This window comes from Psammomys obesus, unplaced genomic scaffold, assembly GCF_907164565.1.
Source record: "Psammomys obesus unplaced genomic scaffold, mPsaObe1.curated_primary_1811, whole genome shotgun sequence".
Taxonomy (NCBI): domain Eukaryota; kingdom Metazoa; phylum Chordata; class Mammalia; order Rodentia; family Muridae; genus Psammomys; species Psammomys obesus.
In genome coordinates this window covers 43,153,511-43,175,707 of record NW_026587216.1, presented here as the reverse complement: position 1 = coordinate 43,175,707, position 22,197 = coordinate 43,153,511, and the positions used below count along the sequence as shown (strand labels likewise).

Genomic DNA, 22,197 nt, shown 5'->3' with positions numbered 1-22,197 from the left:
AAAACAAGATGCTTATTGTCCTTAGCTCCACATAGCTTTGTTTAGACCAGTACCAGTCCAAATCAGACTTAATTCTGTTTTCATTATGTGCCTTAATGCAACCTAACAAATAATACTATTTGCCCGTAAACTCTGCAGAATAATGCCTGTTGGGTAAATTACATGGCTAGGAGTCCTTCTTTATTTAATATTTATCATGGCAATGAGCATTCATCCTTCAAAGGTTTGCAGAAATCCATAAATCTTAAGTGCAAAGGAAACTGTACTGGCTACAATAATTTTAGTTTTAAAAATGATAATATGAATCAATAGTCAGATAAATATGTCTCAGATTTTTTATTTTGAATCACCAGTTATTGTGTCAATGATTCTAAGTTACAGGCTTATTCTGCATGTGGGCTATTTATTTTTCAGCAAAGACTGTATTCAAAACTGAGTTAGCTGGTGAGTATGAACTAAACACATAAGAGAAGAGGAGAGAAGAGATCCATCAAAGTCCATCTCACCACTACGTTTACGCAAATAGTGCATACACATAATGGCAAGCAAAGCAAACTATAAAACATATTATTCAAGTTCTCAGGCCACTTGAAATTCTTTCAGGTTGAATTTACTGTTTAGTGTCTTTGGGATTATATTCTATTTTTGATCTTGACAATCTACAAATACCAACACTAAATATAGTTCCATACAGTCATAACACAGTCCCATCATAAAACTAGAAGTAGTAAAATCAAAAATAAACACTACACATGAAGATAAATAATAAAAGTGCTACATCAGTTTTCATTAATTTTCACGTGGCCTAACCATACTGTATAGCATTCTTGTCTCCCATCCAGAGGGACTTTGGGGTAAGTTGGCTTCTGTTTGTTTGATGAGACATAGCAACAGGATAGGACTGTCTTCCAAACTAGATCTTAATTAAAACTTAGAAAAGATGCTGAAGAGATAGCCCAGCAGTTAGAGCACTTCTAGAGAATCTGAGTTTAACACAAGTCAGGCAGCTTGCAACCATTACTAATTCCATTTCCAGAGGAACCAACACCTGCTTCTGCCTCCACTGTGCTCTCTCTCATACACACACTCACAAAATTGCAAACGTATATTATTTTAAAGAGACCTCTAGAAACCTTGTTAAAAAAATATTGGCACCTCAGGCCCAGGGCCGTGTTATGCGTTGACAGGTTTGGGTCAGGATGCTAGCAGCTACCTAACGAGGGCACATTCTGCTTCAGCCATGAAGCTCTGCCAGGAGCTCAGTGAACTCTCCTGAAACTGTTTTGAGTTTTACCACCATGTCTCAACATACCACTCTGTGTACCTTCCTTGACAACAAGGACCTAGAAAGCCTTTGCTGTCCTGAAATTAATTCCCTCAGCAACCCTCCATGTTTTCAGAAACACACGTTTAAAAAAATAGTCATTATGAATAGAATATGAAATAGGTGTTCAAGGTGCTCAACGAACAAAAAAAGAAGCGTACCTAATGCCACTGGGTCTGGGTTGACAGGGCTCTGCTGCCTGGAGTGGCTGCTGCTACTGCTGCCGCCCTTTTTCAAGTCCTCAGCATCGCTGTACCGCCGGATCCAGTAATTCAGCTCCTCCCGGTCTGCTTCCTGACACCGTCTTAGGACAGTGAGGGATCGTCTCGTCTTTTCTACCATGTCCATTATGCAGTTTAGCAGCTATGTAAGGAACGGGGAAGAGGAGGAAGGGCAAGAAGATTAGACAAATCACTACAAATTTTAAAAACTTGATGAGTAATAAAACACAAGTTCCAGGCCACTGAAACATAACATTTTCTTCTTTAGTATAAGACTTTTGATCAAAGTATTTGAAACTCAGAACTAATAATTCATCAAATTCAACAGAAATGAGAAGGGGAAAAAAAAAAAAAACCAGGAGGAATGGATGGAGTCATGACAGATAGACTTGCCTAACAGACTCAGTAAATCTTTCTTTCTACATATAAAGCCCATTAAGTTACAAACTAAGTCACCCTTTCACAGCAGCCTACTCATCTGCACTCCTTCCAAGAGCTAATGGTTCTCCTAAGCAGCCTTCACATATATTTAGAAGTTAAATCCTATGGTCTACGTCAAATACTCACAGTGACTACATAAAATATTCACCCCTCACAACAGGAAATAAGATGCCATCAAAGCACTCTCAAAACCTCACTTGTTTGTCAAACATTTTTAGCCCAAAAGATAACTATATCTTACATGATCGAGATGTTTCCATTCTTCTGCCCATTCTCTATCTGTTAGTCTGTGGTCAATCATTTCTTCTTGACGTGTGCCATGTAACCCTACAAATGTAGAGAAGAAGGCTTAATCCCCTAAAGCCTCCAGCACACAGTCCATCCGCAATCAGCACAGAGCAATAACTACAGGATGTCAGTGATTAATGACTTTGGGAGGAGACCTCAGCATTTCTGAAATGTAAAGAACAAGAAATCTGGGTCCTGGTTTCTTAGTGTCCTAAGTAACAAGGAAGGTTGGTGTTCGAGACTGGATTTAATCTGGTGAAGCCCTGGGTTCAAATACCAGTGATCAATTAATCAATACAATACAGTGCAATACCAAACATGGTTATAATACATCAAAAATAAAAAGAGTGTAACTTACTTTACATGGTTTTGCAAAAGATGCATGGTAAAAATTTTACATTTCAGCACAACTGTAAATTAATACAATCTTACTATACATATCTAACTAGGCCCATGAACAAAAGCTTGGATAATCTGAAAGCTATCCATGATCTCTCAACAGAATATAAAAAGTGAGAAGAAATGAGAACTCCTTAGTTTTCTTTTTAGCTGTTTTGTTTAATTTGTTTTGTTTGTTTGTTTGTTTTTAAAGACAAGGTCTCACAGTGAATGAAGAACTGACTGACCTAGAACTCACTTTGAAGCCTAGGCTGTCCTCAAATTCTCAGTCTTTATGCTTCAGTCTACAGTGTTGAGAACTTAGGCATGAACCACCTTACAAATCACCACAGCGTAATCTTTATAAGAAAAAGTTTACATGCCAATAAGAAAATAATAAATTTTCAAGATCAGAAACTAAAAATTCGAGCTCAAAGATCATGTGTATAAAGCCTCTTTTATATCAATGCTGCTATGAAAAAGTAGCCTAGTCTGTGAAGACGGCTCACTCAGTGAAATACTTGCTACGAAAATGAGAGAACCTAAGTTTGGATCTTCAGTGCCCATATAACAAAACAAAACAAAACAAACAAACAAAAAAAACCCCAAAAAACAGCACATTCTTTGAATCCCACTTCCTGGGGCGGTAGAAACAGTAGGATTCCTAGAGCCCACTGGCCAGACAGTCTAGGTGAATCAGTGACCTCTAGGTTCAGTGAGAAAGTGTTTGTCATAAAATAAGTAAAACATGGAATGAGAAAGATGTCTCTATACCCTACATCCATGGGTATACACAAATATAAGTCAGCATGGAAACACTTACCAAGTGAACATCAATTTTGTTTTCCCTAAAACATGGTCTCACTCCACTCCAGGCTGGCCTATAACTCATGGCCAACCCACCTGACTCGGCCCATTAAATGTGAAATAACAGATGTGAACTGTTCCCGGCTCACCACCAACATTCATGACTGTGAAAAGTCAGCAAAGACGCTCCACAAGAACACAGAAAAGTCCCTGTGTCTCACTGAAAGGGCAGAAGGGTCTGATGAGGGGGCATCTTACAGAATCACTGTGGACAAAGACCTTTATGTTCTTTCAGAGAAAGGCAATTAGTCTATGACATCATCTTCCACTGTAAATGGCTGAATCCTTGCCCTTGGTTTCCATTCCTCACAGTGTTACTCTAACAGAAAACCTGGGCTGGAAAATCTGCGGTTTTCAGACATGAAGGACCCTTCTTGGAGGGTCTAAGAAGTGAATTAACCAGACTTAGAAGACACTGTGTTCCACTTACTGTGAAAAGTAAGTGGTTTGAGATCTTTCTCTGAGCTGACTTAGAGGAGGAAAAAACAGATGAGTCACAAGGCGGTTTTCATTCACGAATATATGTGTCTATGACTGATTGGATTAAATAAATCCCTGACAGTTCTTTCCTAGGCTAAAAAAAAAAAAAAAGGCTAACTGTAAAATGTTTTGCATTATTTTTGTCCAATTAGAAAATATTCAGTTACATTTTAAAAGTTAAAATTGTCAATGCCACCTATTGGTAAAAAAGGAAAACTGCAAAGATGTTTTACTGATTTGCATAAGAGAAAAGACTCCAAGGGAAAGTAATATTTAGTTATTGCTCTGTTTGTTGTGATTATTTCAAGTTGAAATGTTTGCAAATATGTAATTTTTGTTGACTTATTTGTTGCCTGTTTTTTTAAGGGAAAAAAAGCACTAACGTTAAAATTAGTCATCATAGAGAAACAACTAGAGAGTGATAAGAATATAAATGTGACAGGGACACTCATGACCGTGGCATCTAGATATTTGCCTATAAGAATCAAGAACTAGAGAAGTCACCAATATGTCAAGCATATGAAATCAATTCTGATACACATGCTAAACACCCAGGAAAATTAATGAGTAATAGAATGTCTGTATTTAATGGGAGTCCAACATTGGTGAAACAATGCTACGGGTCATCTCAGTATAATAATTGCTATTATTAGTAAATAATATTATTAATTATTATTAAGTAACATGTTTGATCCTCAGTATTTGGTGAAGAAATACAGGCCTGGTTCAATGCATTTGAAGTCTGGGGCTCGTGCCTAGGTCTAATTTCACACATTTATATTCTCAGCCCCACATGATTTTGAACATACTGATACCACAGAAGACACCACAGAAGAAAACAAAGGGGGAAAACAGGCGTGATGAACAAAGAACACACTTCCCATTCATGAGATACTAGGCACTAATGTTGAGGCTTAAGTTGTTCTTAGTTTCAGAAGATTCTAGACAAATGGGACCAAATGTTAAGCTCATTGATAAACTAATGCTGCTTCCAAAGTTACTTCACTCGAGGATTCTAATGAGTACATGTGCCTCTACGTAAGAGGCATTTATACACTGTACCTTTATGGTGATTTTTATACTCTCAAAATGGCAACTTGATGTAACACCACAACTTGTTTTTCATACATCAAGATTTTATTTTACATTAACAAACACTGGCAAAGTAGTTGCACACTTTTATAGAGATTAACACTATTTTATAAAAGAGTGTAATTAAAAGGTGAGAGACATGGTCAGGAGAAAATTGGACAAAACTAGTGATTGTGACATAATTCATATGGGGACATTTCACTTTAGTACATAAAAACATAATCAGTGCACATAAAAGCTTACTTACTTCCGTGCTGATTACCCTATGGCTGGCTCATAGTAACTAATACTTTTCCAAATACTAGTTGTGGACTAAGAAAGAGGGCATTTCTATGCCCCAAACTGAAAATCACTTGAGCCAGTTTCACAGTGGCCAGGCTACTCCACTGCTGTTTAAAATCTAGAAGTTACAGCTGGGCGTGGTGGTGCACACCTATAATCCTAGAACTTGGGAGGGCCAAAGGCAGGTGGATCTCTGTGGTGTTGAGGCCAGTCTGGTCTACATTGTTAGTTCCAGACCAGCTGGAATTATTAGAGAGAGCCTACCTCAAAATAAAAATAAAAACGAGCAATTAACAGTGTTCAGGCCTTGAGTCATAAATGAAGAGTGAAGCTTTTGTAAAGAAGGGGGTTGTTGCCATATCTGATGTGTGGCTCAAAGTGTCTGTGCAGACTGGGAAGTAACACAGCCACTTCTGAACCTCTTTAGAAAGACTACCTGCCTGAACATTAGACAGACTGGCTACGAAGAAAGCACAAATGATATGCTCACCATTTATCTGACACACCATATAAATACAGAAATCACTCATGTGGGAGCCAGAAGTGCTAATCAACCATCTCCAAAAACCAAAGCCTCAGTCATCTCTCCTCCCACTCTAACTTTCCCTTGCCACTTTATAAACATGCTGAAAGCTACTCGAAGACAGGCTACAAGCCCTAAGTAGGGAACTCCTGCTTCTTAGTAATCTAGTTGGAAGTTTCACTTCCTTTCCTGCCTGTCAGGCATCTGCCTGTGAAGGAAACAAAAGCTACTGTCACTGTTATTCAGGAAGCTGGCGGGTGGGAGACTGTGTTTCCCAGAGTTCTGCATCCTAGGCTCTGCTGTTTTCTACCCAGGCTTTATCCCTGCTATGATGCCCACCAAATTCCAAGTTCCCCACGTTTGGCAAGTTTGCTAACAACTAGTTTTTCGATAAAGGAACACCTGTGGTTGTGTGATTTCCAGGAAGAGCAGTAAGTTACTGCTGCTAGCTGGACTCAGCGAAAATTAGGAACGAGGTGCCCCCAAGAGCAGCACACTTACCAACATTTGATGATAGCACCTCAACCTGCCTCATTCATCCTGCCTCTGACGTTTCTGTGGTTGACACTTGTTCTTCACAGGGTAATGTCTTCTAAAAACCTCACTACCAGTAATTTGTGATACAACGATGTGGCCACAGGCAAATAGAATATGTTTTTCCAAAGCTACTCCTTCCATATTCTGATATTTGATATAAAATTGACACTAACTCTTATCCCTAGTACTTTTGAACAATGTACCAACGTATTCCTAAGGAACTCCTGGTAAGTTAGGGCACAGACAACAAGCCATGCAATGCTCTGGGAATATGAAATAGTAGGAAGACAGGAAATGTCAAAATCAACTTTGATACAAAATTTCAGTGAAAAATAAATAAATTAAAAAAATATTGGTGGCAGGATTACATATGAAACCTCATATTTAAAAAAATAAGAGTTCAAGGAAACTCCATCTGGCCTTTGCACCTAGAATTGATAGTTTTATATTATATTTTATCCTTCTCTGTTCTCTTAAAGCATGCATGTGATGACTCAGGATATTGCTCCATGCCTAGAATCCCAACACTCGGGAGGCAGAGTTTGAGGCCAGCCTGGTTTATACAATGAGACACTGTTTCAAAGTTAATTAATTAGTTCATTGAATACAAGTGATTAAAGAAGAGACCCAGCATATTAATAGAGTTTCTCAAAGGAGACAACAGAAAGAGAGGTGTTTATTTCTATCAGATTACGTGTTCAAATTCAGTTGAGAAGGAATGGCACAAATCTTCAAACATGCAATCCCCAAATAGAAAACAGATCCTTCAGTCTTACCCATAGGTCTATTTCTGTCCCTGAGGTCCCTGTGGCTGGGGTGCCGGTAGGAGTCCCTGTAGTGGTGAGCAATGGCCATGTCATCCAAACGGTAATGCTGAGGTGGAGGGGGGGTGGGGTGAGGCAGGCCATTTGGCTGGTAGGATAAGCCATTATTTGGACTGTATCGCTGGCCTGGGCTAATAGTGCATGGTCGCTTGCTTGGATGTTCTGAGTGCAAAGGCTCTCTGTCGAAGCCATTTTCTTTGGTTCTGAGGAGGGAAGAAAGAGAGTTTTGTTTCATAAAGTATGCAACATAGTCCAGACACTCCAACTTGAGCTAGCAATATCCAAGAGAACGTTTCTTCACTGGCCAGTAACGTACAAGTTAATGCTTCCAAGAAACTCTATACATGCTCAGCCTGAAAGGATCACATGTCAAGAGCAGGAAATGTCACACTTGTCATTCATCTAGCCAACCCCGTTGCAGCTATGGTTCACGTGACTAAGTCACAAATAAGAGGAGACCCAGTCTCCCTCTACAGGTGATGTGTTCATATAAAAAGCTCCTTGGCCTCTAACTAGGACACCCTAGTATCTGCTTTGCTGCAAAGCTGGTTCACACCGATAATCCCAGCCCTTGAAACGATAAGGCAGGAGGATATGCACCCCAGCCTGGGTGCATACTGAAACCCTGCCTCAAGAAATTCAGAGAACAGACCTCACCTGGCATCTGACTTTTGTCCCCAAGAACACATGAGTGCTATTTCATTGGAAATGGCAGTCTTAAAATGTAAATTAATTCAAATTAAATAAAGTTCAAAACTCAACTTTTCAGTAGCCACATGTCAGGTTCTCAATGGCCACCAGTGATTGTAAGTCACAAAACTTGATCTCAAAGATACAAAGTGTTTCCATATTCTACTTGCATGCAATGATCCATCTGAACTCATACAGTGAATCTAGGTCCCTGACATTATCTTCAGTCACCAAAAGAGAAACCAGTCAACAGTCGTACAGCTACCTGGGACTACAAAGAAACTCCAGGTCAGTTTCTTTTGCTTTGTTTTTTTTCTTTTAGAGGAGAGAGTAGTGTTGGGGATTGAACCCAAGGAATAATATGTACATTCTCTACTACTGAGTTATACTTTCAGAGCTAGCACCTACTTGATTTTAAAACTCAGTAAATTAATTTCTAGAGAGTTTGTGTGCCCTGCCTCGGGCTGTTGGGTCTTACAACAGGCCAGGAACAGCCCAAATGAATTTCACCATGTAATGTATTGCATTGTGAACTTGACATTCAGGAGAAATGCATTTCACAAATGAAACCAGATAGCTTATCACTGCTCCAGGATTAGCAGACACAAGTAGGGCTAAAGAAACAGGTTCTTGCTGAATACATCTCTACTCCTTAGAGAGTAACCCAATAAAGTCAGTAAGAAAGGAGTAAATTACATCTCTCTTTGTCTGGAAGCAACACCTATAAACTAACGACATTTCAACAATTGGCTCTCCCCATCAAGACAGTGAAACATTGGTAACATCTATTTTCCCATGGAAGTCGCCTCATAAGAATCTTACCAATTCACACGGGCTTCAGAGTTCTATATGCCTTTTCAATCTTAAACTAGTAAAGAGCTACAGAGCCCATTCGACACCTTTCCTTCTTTCCTGGCATTAGTGACAGTCCTTATTTGATTATGGCAAAGGAGCCAATGGAGGAAAAACTGAATCAAGGGTGTAGATAATCAGAGGCAGCAGACTCTACAAGGATCTTCCCATCTGTTCCCGTAGGATGGAGTCCCGGTGACAATTTATCCACTCCAGCCAGGGAAAGATAGATAAAGGGGTTGGAGACAGAGAATGCCAGCATCCAAGAAACGGAGAGAAAGTATGCAGAGTTCAGTGGGAATGAATACGTGCCCACTGAAAGTTAAAGGAGCCGGGAGCCTGGCTGATATTGGAAATGACAGCAGTCCATGGCCACCATGGGAATAGCAGCCAGAAATCTCAGTGCTGCTCCCATCAAGCATGTGTCTGCACTTAACATACTGACTCCATATATATTGATCGCTGGAATCAGACTGAAGTATACAGTTCAGCTCAGACATTACTTAAATAATTTTCAAAGTGGAAAGAAACGTTTTAGATATTGATTTATTGTGAGTCTGTATATGTGACTCTAATGTGTACCTTCATATCCTATACATTTACGCAGTTTGACATTCAGTACATTTTACCAGCATACATCAGTCGGAAAGCAGTGAAGACCACGACGAGCTAGGAACATAATGCTAACCCAGCACCTACCTTACTGGCAGTGTGGTGTAGTGGAAAGAGCACGGGACTGGAAGTCAAGAGACCTGAGAGCTAGTCCTGGCTCTTCCACGACTAGCTGTGTGACCTTGGGCAAGTCACTTAACCTCTTTGGACCTCAGTTTGCTCATCTGTAAAATGAAAGGGTTGGACTAGATCAGTGGTTTTCAAACTTTGACGCCTGACGTGCATACGGAATTCTGTAGGCAATGGAGAACTGTTTGCCCTGCCAATCAGGATTTAAAGGGCCAGCGAAACCCACTGAGTACTCTTACCTGTTTAAGGAAATAAGGCTCTGCCTAAGATTTCATTTTTAAAGAAAAAAATAATCTGCTGCTGAAAAGCAAGTTTGAAAACCACTGGACTAGATGACAGCTGAGGTCCCTTCTGGTTAGAGAACCCAATAATCCAATGCTTCTGTTATATTCTATTATTATTATTCTAATTAATTCTTAATGTTATTCTAATACTTTTGTTAGAATATTCTAATGTCAATGGCGTTACTAGAAAGATTAAAGCATCTCAGGGATGATGGCATTCTGACCAAGCTTGAAGTGTGAAACTCAGCATACTGTGTCAAATTTTCCACTCTTTGTTTTACAGAATATATTATTTATAGTTAATGTATGTGGGTGTGTTTGTTTGTGTGTAGAAATAATAAAAAACCCTAAATATCTTTAAGCAGCTCCATAGCATTTCTATACATCAAAGCACTTTTGACAAATTTGTGTCACACCAGTACGGCTTGTGGCTTTTGTTTCCCCTTATATCGATGATATTAACAGCAACATGAAACAGTGAAAGAATCCTGCCAGTTCTCAAGTTGACATGCTTACATGAGCCTCTGATGAGTGCTTTTACTTCAATGACCCAATCAGAAGAAACAAAGCCAATTCCTAATCCCAGAAGCACAGGTACAGCTGGGTGTCGAGTTTGTCCTTTCTCTTTAAGGTCCCTGCATTCTAGATGGAATCCCCTCACTCTGAGAACTGGTGAAGTTACAAAATATACCTCCTTGGGGTAGTTATCATTCACAACAGAGCCCTGACATGGAGTCGAGAAGCTTCGTAGGGTCGCCCTGCCTAGCAATAATCCTACCCTATTCATAGGACAGTTGTCCAGAGTAGTAACTAAAACAACTTAATTGCCGTTTATCTCTGTGTTTTGTAACTATAACTATAGTTTGCTTAGGTAAATTCCATATTTGCATTTTTATTTTTACCTTTTTCAAAGTGTATTAGGCAAAATTAAATACCTTTTCATTGTCCCAAACCAGTCTTCCCTTGAAATAACTCAAATCTACAAATGAATCACTGCAATATGCCTCAGGGCAATATGGAAGATGGTTTTTAATTTTTAAAGCCTACCTTGGGATACCATGTTCTTCACCCGGAAGCTATTATCTGAATGAAAGTTCATCATTCAACACTTAGTCAAAACCATGTGCAAGGTCTGAAGTAAGCCCAGCTAAAACTCAGCACCCTGCCTTGGCTTCCTTAATTTTCTAGCCATAGATGCCTGCTCAGAAATTGGAAACATCATTAAAACAAAACAAAACAAAAAAACAGCAGTAAGATGGAAGACAGGGAACAGGATGGGAGCCTACTATAGGGGTCCTCTGAAAGGCTCCATCCAACAGGGGATTGAAGCAGATGCTGAGACTCACAGCCAAACTTTGGACAGAGCACAAGGAGTCTTATGGAAGAAGAGGGAGAGAGAAGAATACAGAGGTGACAGGAGCTCTGCAAGGAGAGCAACAAGGCTAAAAAATATACAAGCCCAGAGGGTCCTGCAGAGACTGATGCACCCACCAAGCACCACGCATGGTGCTAGACCCACGAGGACCTAGACCCCCTGCTCAGATGTAGCCTACAGGACGCTCAGTCTTCATGTGGATTCCCAAGTAAGAGGAGCAGGGACTGCCTCTGGCATGAATTTGTTGCCTGCTTTTTGATCACTTCCCCCTGGCAATGTGGCCTCACCAGGCCACAGAGGAAGAGGATCCAGGCACAGTCCTGATGAGACTTGATAATCCAGGGACATATGGCAGGGGAGTAAACTCCCCCTTTCAGTGGACTAGGGGAAGGGGATAGGAAGAAAGAGTGGAGCAGGAGAAGTTGAGGGAGGAGAAATTATATCTACAAACAAGATATAAAGTGAATAAATTGTAAAAAATTAAAATAATAATAATAATAACAATAATACCCAGTAGGGAAACAACTTAAAAAGGCTAGATATGTTCTAAGACTAAGGCTATTTTTTTCTAGTTCCTCAGTCACAGATTATAAATCAATATTGGGAAAGTCTTCATGAGGGGCTGGAGAGATGGCTCAGTGATTAAGAGCATATTCTATTCTTTCAAAAGATGCCAGTTTGACTCCTGGCACCTATGTCAAGCAGCTCACAACTACCTGCAACCCCAGATCAGATCTCTGGTATGTGGCATGTGAGCAGACCCATATACAGATATGTATCTAAGAAGTATTAATAAAATAAATCTTTCTAAAAAGTCTACATGAAATATTCATCAAGCCATGATGGACACTGTGCACTGATAATCCCTGTGCAGCATACAACAGACTACATCCTTCAAGGAGATGGAAAACAAGCTGTCCTGAAGAAGAGGTGACAAAAAAAGGCAAGACCAGTCTCCTGAATGATACAGAGGGTCTGAGCACCTCCTTTTCTCTAGATGTATATTTTTTTATTGGGAATCCCCTATAAAACTTGTCTGGGGCTAGGCAATGATCTACTGCCTAAGAAACGCTGCAATGGGGAAGAGCTGCCCTGTTGTAGTGCGTGCCTGACAGTTCAAAGCCAGTTCAGACTACAGAGTAAGATCCCATCTCAAAAAAGGAAAAGAAAAGAAAAACAGCAGCTAAATTTCTAATCTTAGCTCCATACAAAACTTCATAAAATGCCTTAGATGCTTACTTATGTGAGCTCAGCAGAAATTTCAAACTGGGTGAACTCAACCTGCCCTCTTTTCCTCTACTGCTTCCCCGACCCCTCCTCCATTGTCGCTGGAATTCAGTAACTGTCTTCCTCTGCAGACTCAACTGTGTTGGTGGTCTGTAATACACCCTGGTCCACCCTCTCTTATTCAGACCATTTTGATTTCCATCCTGTCTTTCCTATTGAGCAATCATCGAAGCACATCTGGGGCTGTTTCTTCCAACTTGTCTGCTGTTTGTCTCTACAGCTATATTCAACCCTGGACTGTCCCCCCAAGAAGATGAGCAGGAAGGGAACACTTATCTGAAATCCCCTTCCATCAACCACAAGACAACATTATTTTTTCTTAAGCTTCCTATGTCTATATCTCAATTTTAGGAGGAAAAGTTCTATTAAAGAAGAGATTAAGGGCATTAAAATTCAGTACCAATCAAGCAATATCAAACATGCCTTCCATCTTCTGAAATGTGCCGTTTGTTAAGATCTCCATAGCATGACGGGACCTTGGCTCAGAAGAAAAACATCATTCTCCAAGCATAACTCTCAAAGCATAATTGTACAAGAAGTCCCTTCATAAATTGCTCAGAAATGGATGCCTCTTAAAAAAAAAAATCTTACATCATAAATTTTTTTCTTGATGTGTATCTGAAACAAAAAATATATATATATTATAAACCGTCCTGTCTCCTTAAAAAGAAAATCAAAGCTAATTCTCAATTTAAAAAAAAAAAAAAAAAAACCCTGCAGTGATTTCTGTGTTTTCTTATCAGTCTTCAGGAAAGGGGACATTTAGATAGCAATGGAAAGAGAAACAAATACTGGAATGCCACAGAACTGTCACTAGTGGGCCAGATGGAGAAGAACACCTTTAATCTCTCTATTGCTACAACTTCCCAAGAGAGATATGTTCTGGCAACACGCACAACTGTCTTCCGAAAGATGTAAGAGGCAGGTGGATGTCTGCTACTCCAGACACAAAAAAGATGCCTGGACCTTCAAAGATTATGGCACACAGGTTCAGAGAGCCACCTGGGCCTGCCTTCCCCAGATGGGTGGAAGTGATTCTTCCCTCTTCTGCCTCCTAGCACTGGCCATCTGTTCACCAGGTGGAGTGTCCCTGGTTGTCCCCTCTGCATCCCCTAATCTCTGCCACTGCAAGGATACTCTGTGTTTTCTCTCGATGCCTCTGTGTTCTAACTTGTTTATGCATATTCTAGTCAGAACCTTCCAGTTTCTCCTGGTACCTGAGCCAATCTCCACATTTGGTTCCTGGTCAGCCATGCTCTATGTTCATGCATGTATTTCAGAGATACATCTTTTTAAAACAAACAAAAAAAATAGGATTATTGGGGAAGAATCAATTTTATACGTTATTGAAAATTACTATGATAAGCATAGCTTGAATTATTTTTAAGTGGGAGAGAATCATTTTCTTTATTTTGCTTTTATTTTGTTTTAGGTACTAGTGTACGTAATGTGTCATCCCAAGCTTCAGTGGAAAATCAAAGATGAGATGTGTTCTTTATTTTCCCTTTTATTGAAAACAGATTTTTTTCTCATACAATATATTCTGATTACATTTTCTTCTTCCTCTAATCCTTCCAGTTTCTCCTCCCTCTCCATCCCACTCTTTCTGTCTCTCATTAGAAAAGAACAGACTTTTAACAAAGCCCAACAAAAAGATAAAAACAATAACTATCACATCAAAGGCGAACAACCCAACAGCAGGAAAAGAACTCAATGGAAGGTATAAGAATCAGAAGCCCCCTCGTTCACACACTCAGAATTCCCACGACAATACTAAACAGAAAGCGATAATACATAAGCAGAGGGTCTGGTAAAGACCCCTACAGGCTCTGTGTTTGCTGAGACACGTTAGGTCTCTGTGAGTTCATGTGAGCCTTGATCAGCTGATTCAGAGGCTCTTGTCCTCTTGCTGTCTTCCATTTCCTCTGGCTCTTACATTCTTTCTGCCTGCTCTTCGATGGGGTTCCCTGAGCTTTGAGGGGAGGGAATGTTGGGGACACCCCATTTAGGACTGAATGTCCTAAAGTCTCCCACTCCCTGTGTACTGTCTGGATGTGGGTCTCTGTATCTGTTCCCACCTACTATAGACTTGACCTCAATGGAAGATTACTCCATGAGATTATAACTTGCCCCTGGACTTAAATTCTGTGCACATGTCCATGTGAGCTAGTGTCTGCCTGTCTGTATTTGATGGATACTGAACTAGAGAACTGTTCACATGGTGAGATGCTCTATCGTCTACCACTACACTACCTTAATGTGAAACAGAGTCTTACTGTGAAGCCCAGGCAGGCCTCAAACTTGAGATCCTCTTGTCTTAGCTAGCCAAGTGTTAAAATTATAATTATGCACCACCATTCCTAGACTAGGAGTAAATTATTTATTAAATTAAATATTATACAACTGGTGCTCTGAGACTCTATACTCTCATACAGGACCTGTGTACGAAAGAGTTCAGAGAACCAGGAGAATTGAGTTCAGAGAACCAGAGAAAGAGGGTTTTCCCAGAATGTACACTCAAAAGAGCAGGCACTTTTGAGTCACAAAGAGTTGGCTCCAGCAATTAGCTCTGCTTTTTCTGGCCATATGAATATAGGAGGCTTAACCTTTTAAGAAATTCAGTGTTTACATTTTCATAATGAAGACTGATTATCTTAGACTTGCTGAGAGGACTAGAAGAAAGAATGAAGAACACACATATGACATCCAACAAACTCATCAAGGTACTTAGTTCTCCAGTTGTAGAATTGGGAGGCCAACACTAGAAAATCACAGCTTTACGAACATAGGTGTTGAAGTTGGAGAACCTCGGATTGGGATCCCCTCTTGTAAGCCACGTGACCTCAGGCACAGTATACAACCTTCTTGAATCTGTGCATAATACTGTAGGTTAGTGGTTGAATTATTCAGTTCAGGGCACATCTGAAGACCTCAACAAACAGTGGCCATTATTATAGAATTGTAACTTCATTCAGATAACAGACACTGAGCCAGGCGGGGAGACAGGTGTGGAGTCATGACACATGAGATGTGGGAATGAGGGCAGGCATCAGAAATGGGAATAGAAAGCTAGGAATGGGGAATATTTGTAACATCTAGACCCAACAGGAGTGACAAGAAGGAAGGCTGCTTCAGTTGAAACTAGAATTCACAGTGGGGGAACCATTCCTGCAACCACATCTTCTTTCTCAGCCAATGGTATTTCACCAGAAATCTTCATCACTGATGTGACTAAGAACACAATTACCACAGAGATTCGTGCATATTTCCTGAAATTGAGGAATGCATACATAATGCATGCAAAATATTACTATCATAAGAATTTTCCCATTTTATTTTCATTGGATGAAAAATGCAGTAATCTGACCGACTTAGTTCTTTTTTTTATATGCAATTTTTTCATATTTATTATTTCTATTACTATTATCTACATTTTAACTATGTATCCTATTATAACTCCTTCCCTCATCTCTTCCCATTTCTATCCTCCATCCCTTTTTTTAATTTTTAATTTTATTTTAAATTACACTTTATTCACTTTGTGTCCCCCCATAAGCCCCTCCCTCCTCCCCTCCGATCCGACCCTCCCTCCCCCTTCTTCACACATGCCCCTCCCCAAGTCCACTGATAGGGGAGGTCCTCCTCTCCTTCCTTCTGATCTTAGTCTATCAGATCATATCAGGAGTGGCTGCATTGTCATCTTCTGTGGCCTGGTAAGGCTGCTCCCCCCTCAGGGGGAGGTGATCAAAGAGCAGGCCAAGTTCTTATTCATAGAGAAGATTAATCATGGAGTTTCCCCCTAGTGAGTATGTACATTTTCCTTTTTAGAAAATCAAAAGCATTGAAACCTTATTCATTTTACCGAGAAGAAAGGGACATACACAGTTCAGTTGGCATGTAAGCTGGTGCCAAACCTTACATACTTAACCAACACAGTTTCAAAATGTCAGCCTTTTGATCTCTAACCTTCAGCATTTACTAACTTACTCATTAAGCCAGGAAACCTGGCTCATTATGGATTTTTCTATCATTAAAAAAGACTTATAAAACCTTAGAACATAATGCTATGGCATTTACCTACTTCTGCAATTACAAAAAAGAATTTAATTAGAGAATGAAAAAATCCAATTCTTAATTGAGCTTTCCTCATTTAAATTATGCATATTCAAACATATTTTTTACAACTTCTTTATTTCATCACAAATATACACCCAGTTTTCCTTTTTGACTTTGGGCAAATTCTTAAAGCCTAAATTTTCTCAAATATGAAGAGAAGCAGTTGACTTGGTCCATCCGTAAGAACCCTCCCAGGTGACAAATTATCTAGATCTACAATTCAAACAAGTTGCTTTTTGAAAAAGTTTAGTTACTGATGGGGGGGGGGGGTGTATATTACTCCAGATCTACAGCTTCAGAAACAGAAGTCTGAAAGTGTTCAACTGAGGAATGAAGTCATATCAAAATGATGAGTAAGAGAATTGGTACCCAGGAGCAATCATTTGAGCGGATTAAGAGAAAGCGAACAAGCAATGGAACCCATCCAAAAGCAAAGATCGTTTCATTGGCTCTCGTCAGGAAGAGGAGTTCTCTGAGGAAAAGCAATACAGTGCAATATACAAGGCGGAATAAGTACCTGCCATACCAGGCATTTGTTCTTTACATTTAACTGGCGCGCACACACCACACACAGTTACCATCTCTTTACACATTATTTTGACATTTCCAAAATGACAAAATAATGTCTCAAAAAAAAAAAAAAAAAGAATAAACATCTCCTACAAGTAAAAATTCTCTTTGCCTACTAAACAAACAAACAAACAAACAAACATGATTTTAAAATGAAAATTAAGGTCTTTTGTTTTGTTTTGGCTCTGCAATATTATTCCATAGAACTACACATTAAGTACAATTGTTCAGGGACTCTCCCCTAGGCTACCTTCCTAAGGAACTGCAAAGCATTTTACTATTCCATACAGAAAAAGGCAAAGGAATGGTTACATAAACTTCTGTAGAGGCTGCACGTCTTTGCAAATGACAGCCACACTAGCCATACTTAGGGGTGTGTGCCTGTAATGCTAGTACCTGTGACGTAGAGGCAGAAGGACCAGGTCAACATCTTCCTTGGCTACACAGAGCGTTCTAGGCTGGCCTAAGGACTGGATACTGTCTCACATAACAAGCTATAACAGTGACAGTTTAAAAACCCAAACCAAACACCACCACCACCACCACCAAAGCGTAGCCAGTGAAAATAAATTTAGGATAAGAATAAAGGTAAGCTTGCCAAAGCCCATCCCTGAAATACATTACTTGGCAACTGTCACAGAATTGAAACCCCCAAAGTTGTAAACAAAATATAGACCGTTCTTTGTTCGTGACATGTCGCGAACAAATTACCAAAATGTGCTTTCTCCTCAGGTGTCAGTTTTTCCCTCTTCCGGTGACTGATGGCTCCCAGTGTTATTACAGAAACAGATTGATCTTTTTAATGAGCCACTTTAATAGACTCCAAAATCTCACCGTGGCTGCTCATCCATGTCAGACCATATGTACCAACAAAACATTCACTGAAACAACAAAAATCTCTGCTGTCAGACAGCTATATACTCTATAAAATTTCATATAGTAGAGCAGAATATACAAATAAATAACCAGAGAAGAAGAAAATGCATATGCAAACAAGACGCAGGAAATATATGCAAAATCATACTGTAGAGACCCATATTTTCTTGGCTCTGATAAAATTCCCACAAGATACAAATGTATTTACACAATATATTCTCATTACACTTCCTCCTAACAGTAAGGAAACCTGTTTTCCAGCTCTCCATTATAAAATACAGATCAGCTTGAGAAAGAATGTTCCAAGTGAAGAAGCATTGCAGGAGATCTGACTGCAGCTACTATCCTAAGCAATCAAGCATGAGACAGAAGACTCCTAGAAGTGTAGTCTACATGACTGCATGCATGCACATAAGGAACCAGCAGAACAAGAATGCTATCTTTACATTTGTCGCAACCATCTAGTCCTTCCCCTGTTATACCTTCCTCGAAATAAATTCTCTTTCTCACAGCTTAGTACTTGTCTCCCTGAAAACGTGGAATATCTCGATACTTGAACACAGTACTCATTCTCTGTTACTTTAATGTGTTTGAACTGGCAGGAGAGTCACATGCAAACCATCTACCCTCGAGCCACATCACAGTTCACACATTCCATACTTAGATTACATAGCTCCTTTTACAACTTAACATGCTGAAGTCTTAAACAGTTACTCGGCCATAAATGGGCTGTCTCTCTCAGCCTTTCAAAGGCCCAGAGAGGATCATGGAAGAAAGAATGTTAAGGCAGAAAGATGGAGGAAGTGCGTGAAATGCTGTCTTGTGGACATGACATGGCTGTAGCACCCATGAACTTACAGTGGCTAACCTACATAAGACTAGGCCCGTCAACATTGCCTCATAGATGGGCAAGGGACTCTAAGGCACAACTCCTCCCTAGAAGCTACAGGCAGTTAATGGTTGCTAGAAGAGGTGTCATATTCTTTAGTAGTGTAGTCACTGGTGAGCTTCCCTCCTCAAATAAAGAGTCCCTACTCATGCTCACACAAGCAACCATAATTCCGTTCAATGGGCCACCAAAAGAAAAGCAGAAGAAAAAAAAAACATACCTACAAGTGTTTAGAGGACTCATGGGCATGATAGGAGGAGGAAGGGAATATTTGGTAGGGGATGTGAAGAAAGGCATATAACAGATATATAAGCATACATCATACACACACCTATGAGGACAAAGATAGAAAAATGAAATTGTGCTAGAATGTATAATTTTTTAAGTCCTATGTTGAGCAAGCCCTGGTAGCTCATGACAATAATCTGAGAATTTAGGAGTGTAAAGCAACAATAGTGTAGTAAAGTCAAGGCTAGCCTGGATTACAGAGTGAGGCATTTCCTCAAAAATCAGAAAAGGAAGTGTATGAGGAAGGAGGAAAAGAGGAAGGGAGGGAGGGAGAAATCGTATTGCAAGAGGATGGATTCTACCAGAAGAACTGCTTTAACGTCAGGAAACATGGCTTGCTTGGAATAGAAATGCGCTGACTCGTAAAGCCAGTGATGTGTCTGAGGGCAGCTCATTAAGCCTGAGATAGAGGTATCTGAGTAACTCCAAGGCTCCGAAGTTCCTGTGACTGTATGACCTCTCAAAGCTGCTTCAAAGATCAGGAGAGAGTAAACAAAGTGCAAAAGTAGGTTCTAGAATGCAGTTTCATTTTAAACACCTTCATAGTTAACACACACTGTGCAAAATGCTGCTAAGACGTCACATTCATGCTATGAATACCTGTGGCTGAAGTATTTATAAAAATAGTTCAAAGGAGACGTGGAAGTTTCATGTATCTGAAGCAGATTCAACAGTTAACCTGTGGGTTATTGGAGAGAGGTCTCCCTTTTCCCTTTTTAAGAACTCTCAGGCTTGAGGGCAGACTATCTGATGAGGTAAGTATTGGCTAGTAAACACTTTTTTTTTTTTTTCAGCAAAAGTATTATCTGTTAGCTCTGTCATATAACTGTTATTTTGAGTCAGTTCATCCTGGCATCCTTTCAGGTTTCTCTTAGTTCATATAGCATTTCTTAGATCAAATAGCTACTGCTGGGTGTTCATTGACTTAACATATATAGGCCACCTTTCAAACACATCATAATTTTAGGAAACAGAACAGTGATTTTCACAAACACTGGAGCCTAAATCTACGGTTGGGTTAAGCTACATAATAAGGGAGAATTTCAATGCTGAGGTGTATCCATGAACCCATGGTGGTACTTGGTCCTTCTGTCAATCACTCATCTTTGCATTTTGGTTTTAATAATGAAACCTTCAGTTCAGACTGCCCCCACACAGGCCAGAGACTCACTTCTCTGTAAAATTCCACGCTAGCATGGGATGGCCAGACTGGTCTTGTGAGAGATGGAGGCTACCGATTTCAAAGTGACCTAAACATGTCCTCACATTTGAGACAGGAGGAGAGGCCACAGTTAGCCCAGGGGCCTCCTCCCTCTCACCTGTCTGGAGTTCGCCTCTTCCCGTTTTCGTTCACATCGAGAAGCAGCTCTGAGGAGTCAACAGGGGAGGTGGTGCTGGCATCCAGAAGCAGCTGTTCATGCTGAGCGAGGTACTGGGCAGGGTTCTGTTTGGCCAGCCTTGCGCAGTGGAGGAGTTCACGCTGGAGCAGGGGCAGGTTGGCCTGCAAGAACACAACAGGCATGAGATGCGAACGGACAGTCAACGGCTTCTGATCTCTCTACCTGGTGGCTCTGCTGCTTAAACCCTGAAGCAGCATAAGCAATGCAGCCACATTGGGGTCAGCCCATGCTAGCCTTGGTGAGTCCGCTTCTCTCTCCTCTCGTTCCGTACTGGTAACACTTCTTTCCAGTGGCACTTGTGACTCATGAGGGCCCTGAAACTATGGAAGTTCTGCAGGCAGTAAGATTCAAGCTCCATGAATGAGCAAATGTTGGCTTTCTCCAAGGAAGAAAGGTTAAATAAAGCCTTCACAGAACAATTAAGCTCAGAAAAGGCTACTCAGCATACTCAGTGGTATTTAGAAACTTACTGTTCAAACAATAGGCCAGTCTCATGAAATATCTTCTGACAACTTCTAAATTCAAATGACAGGCATACCAACAGACTGATAAACAATTCTCATACTCTCCAATATTTTATTACATATATTTCATTGCATGTTTTTTATTACATATATATTTTATGACATTATGTAATGTAATAGCAGGCAATTATACTTATAGTGAGATAGTAAAACAAAACCAAAGACAGCATTTTATTTACTCTGAGCTGCTTTGACATAAGTTCAGGCTGTTGCTGTTTTTATTTATTTGCTTTCTCTTCTTGGGGGGTGAGGGGGTAGCAATAGAAAATGAACTGCTTTTCACTCATTCCTCCAATAATACTTCACACGAAAAAAATAAATCAATCTACATCTCATCATGACTCAAGGATTTGATTTGTAGGAGCTAGGCCATGTCCCCTGATAAATCCATCAGGTAGAAAAGCATTTCTGAATTCTAGCTGCCTCCATCTTTGGAACAGCACCCTAGAGTGTTACTGCAGGCACCGGAGCAGTCTGCCTGCATCTCAACTCCATTTTCTGAGAACACTGATCAAGGAACTAGTTTATCACAACACTACAGTCTATTTCTATGCCCACTGTTCTAGAAAAGACAAAGACTCCTACATTCTACATACAAGAGCTCAGTGTTCATAACAAACCATTAGTAATTAGTAAAAATTAGTAAAAATGATCATGTGGAACAATGTAGTTGCATTTTTTTTGTTTGTTTTTGTTTTTAGAGACAGGGTTTCTCTGTGTAGCCTCGGCTGTCCTGGACTCCCATTGTAGACCAGGCTGGCCTTGAACTCACAGAGATCAACCTCCCTGTGCCTCCCTGAGTACTGGGATTACGGGTGCACCACAGTGCCCAGCTCTCCAAACAGGCTTAGTGAAGGTAGAGCTAGAATACACCATGTCATGAAGTAGCAAAGCCAAGCACAGGGACAGACGCCTACATATCATTTATTATGAGGTAGAAGCAGGAGGAAATGCCACTGAGTTCAAGGCCAGCCTTTGCTGCAGAGTGAACTCCAGGTCTGCTGAGGTTACAATGCAAGCATCTGCCTCCAAATAAACATAATTTCCA

General features: G+C 40.2%; 1 protein-coding gene across 1 annotated transcript in view; it reads right to left on the bottom strand.

Moving 5' to 3' along the window:
- Runx1t1 (RUNX1 partner transcriptional co-repressor 1) overlaps window positions 1-22,197 on the bottom strand; it is a 102,158-nt gene that overhangs the window by 32,521 nt on the left and 47,440 nt on the right. Inside the window, exons 5-8 of the mRNA XM_055603459.1 lie at window positions 20,545-20,726; window positions 7,210-7,460; window positions 2,228-2,313; window positions 1,486-1,687 (exon numbers count right to left, since the gene is read on the bottom strand). Coding sequence (XP_055459434.1) covers window positions 1,486-1,687; window positions 2,228-2,313; window positions 7,210-7,460; window positions 20,545-20,726 — 721 coding nt within the window. The remainder of the gene's footprint in view (window positions 1-1,485; window positions 1,688-2,227; window positions 2,314-7,209; window positions 7,461-20,544; window positions 20,727-22,197) is intronic.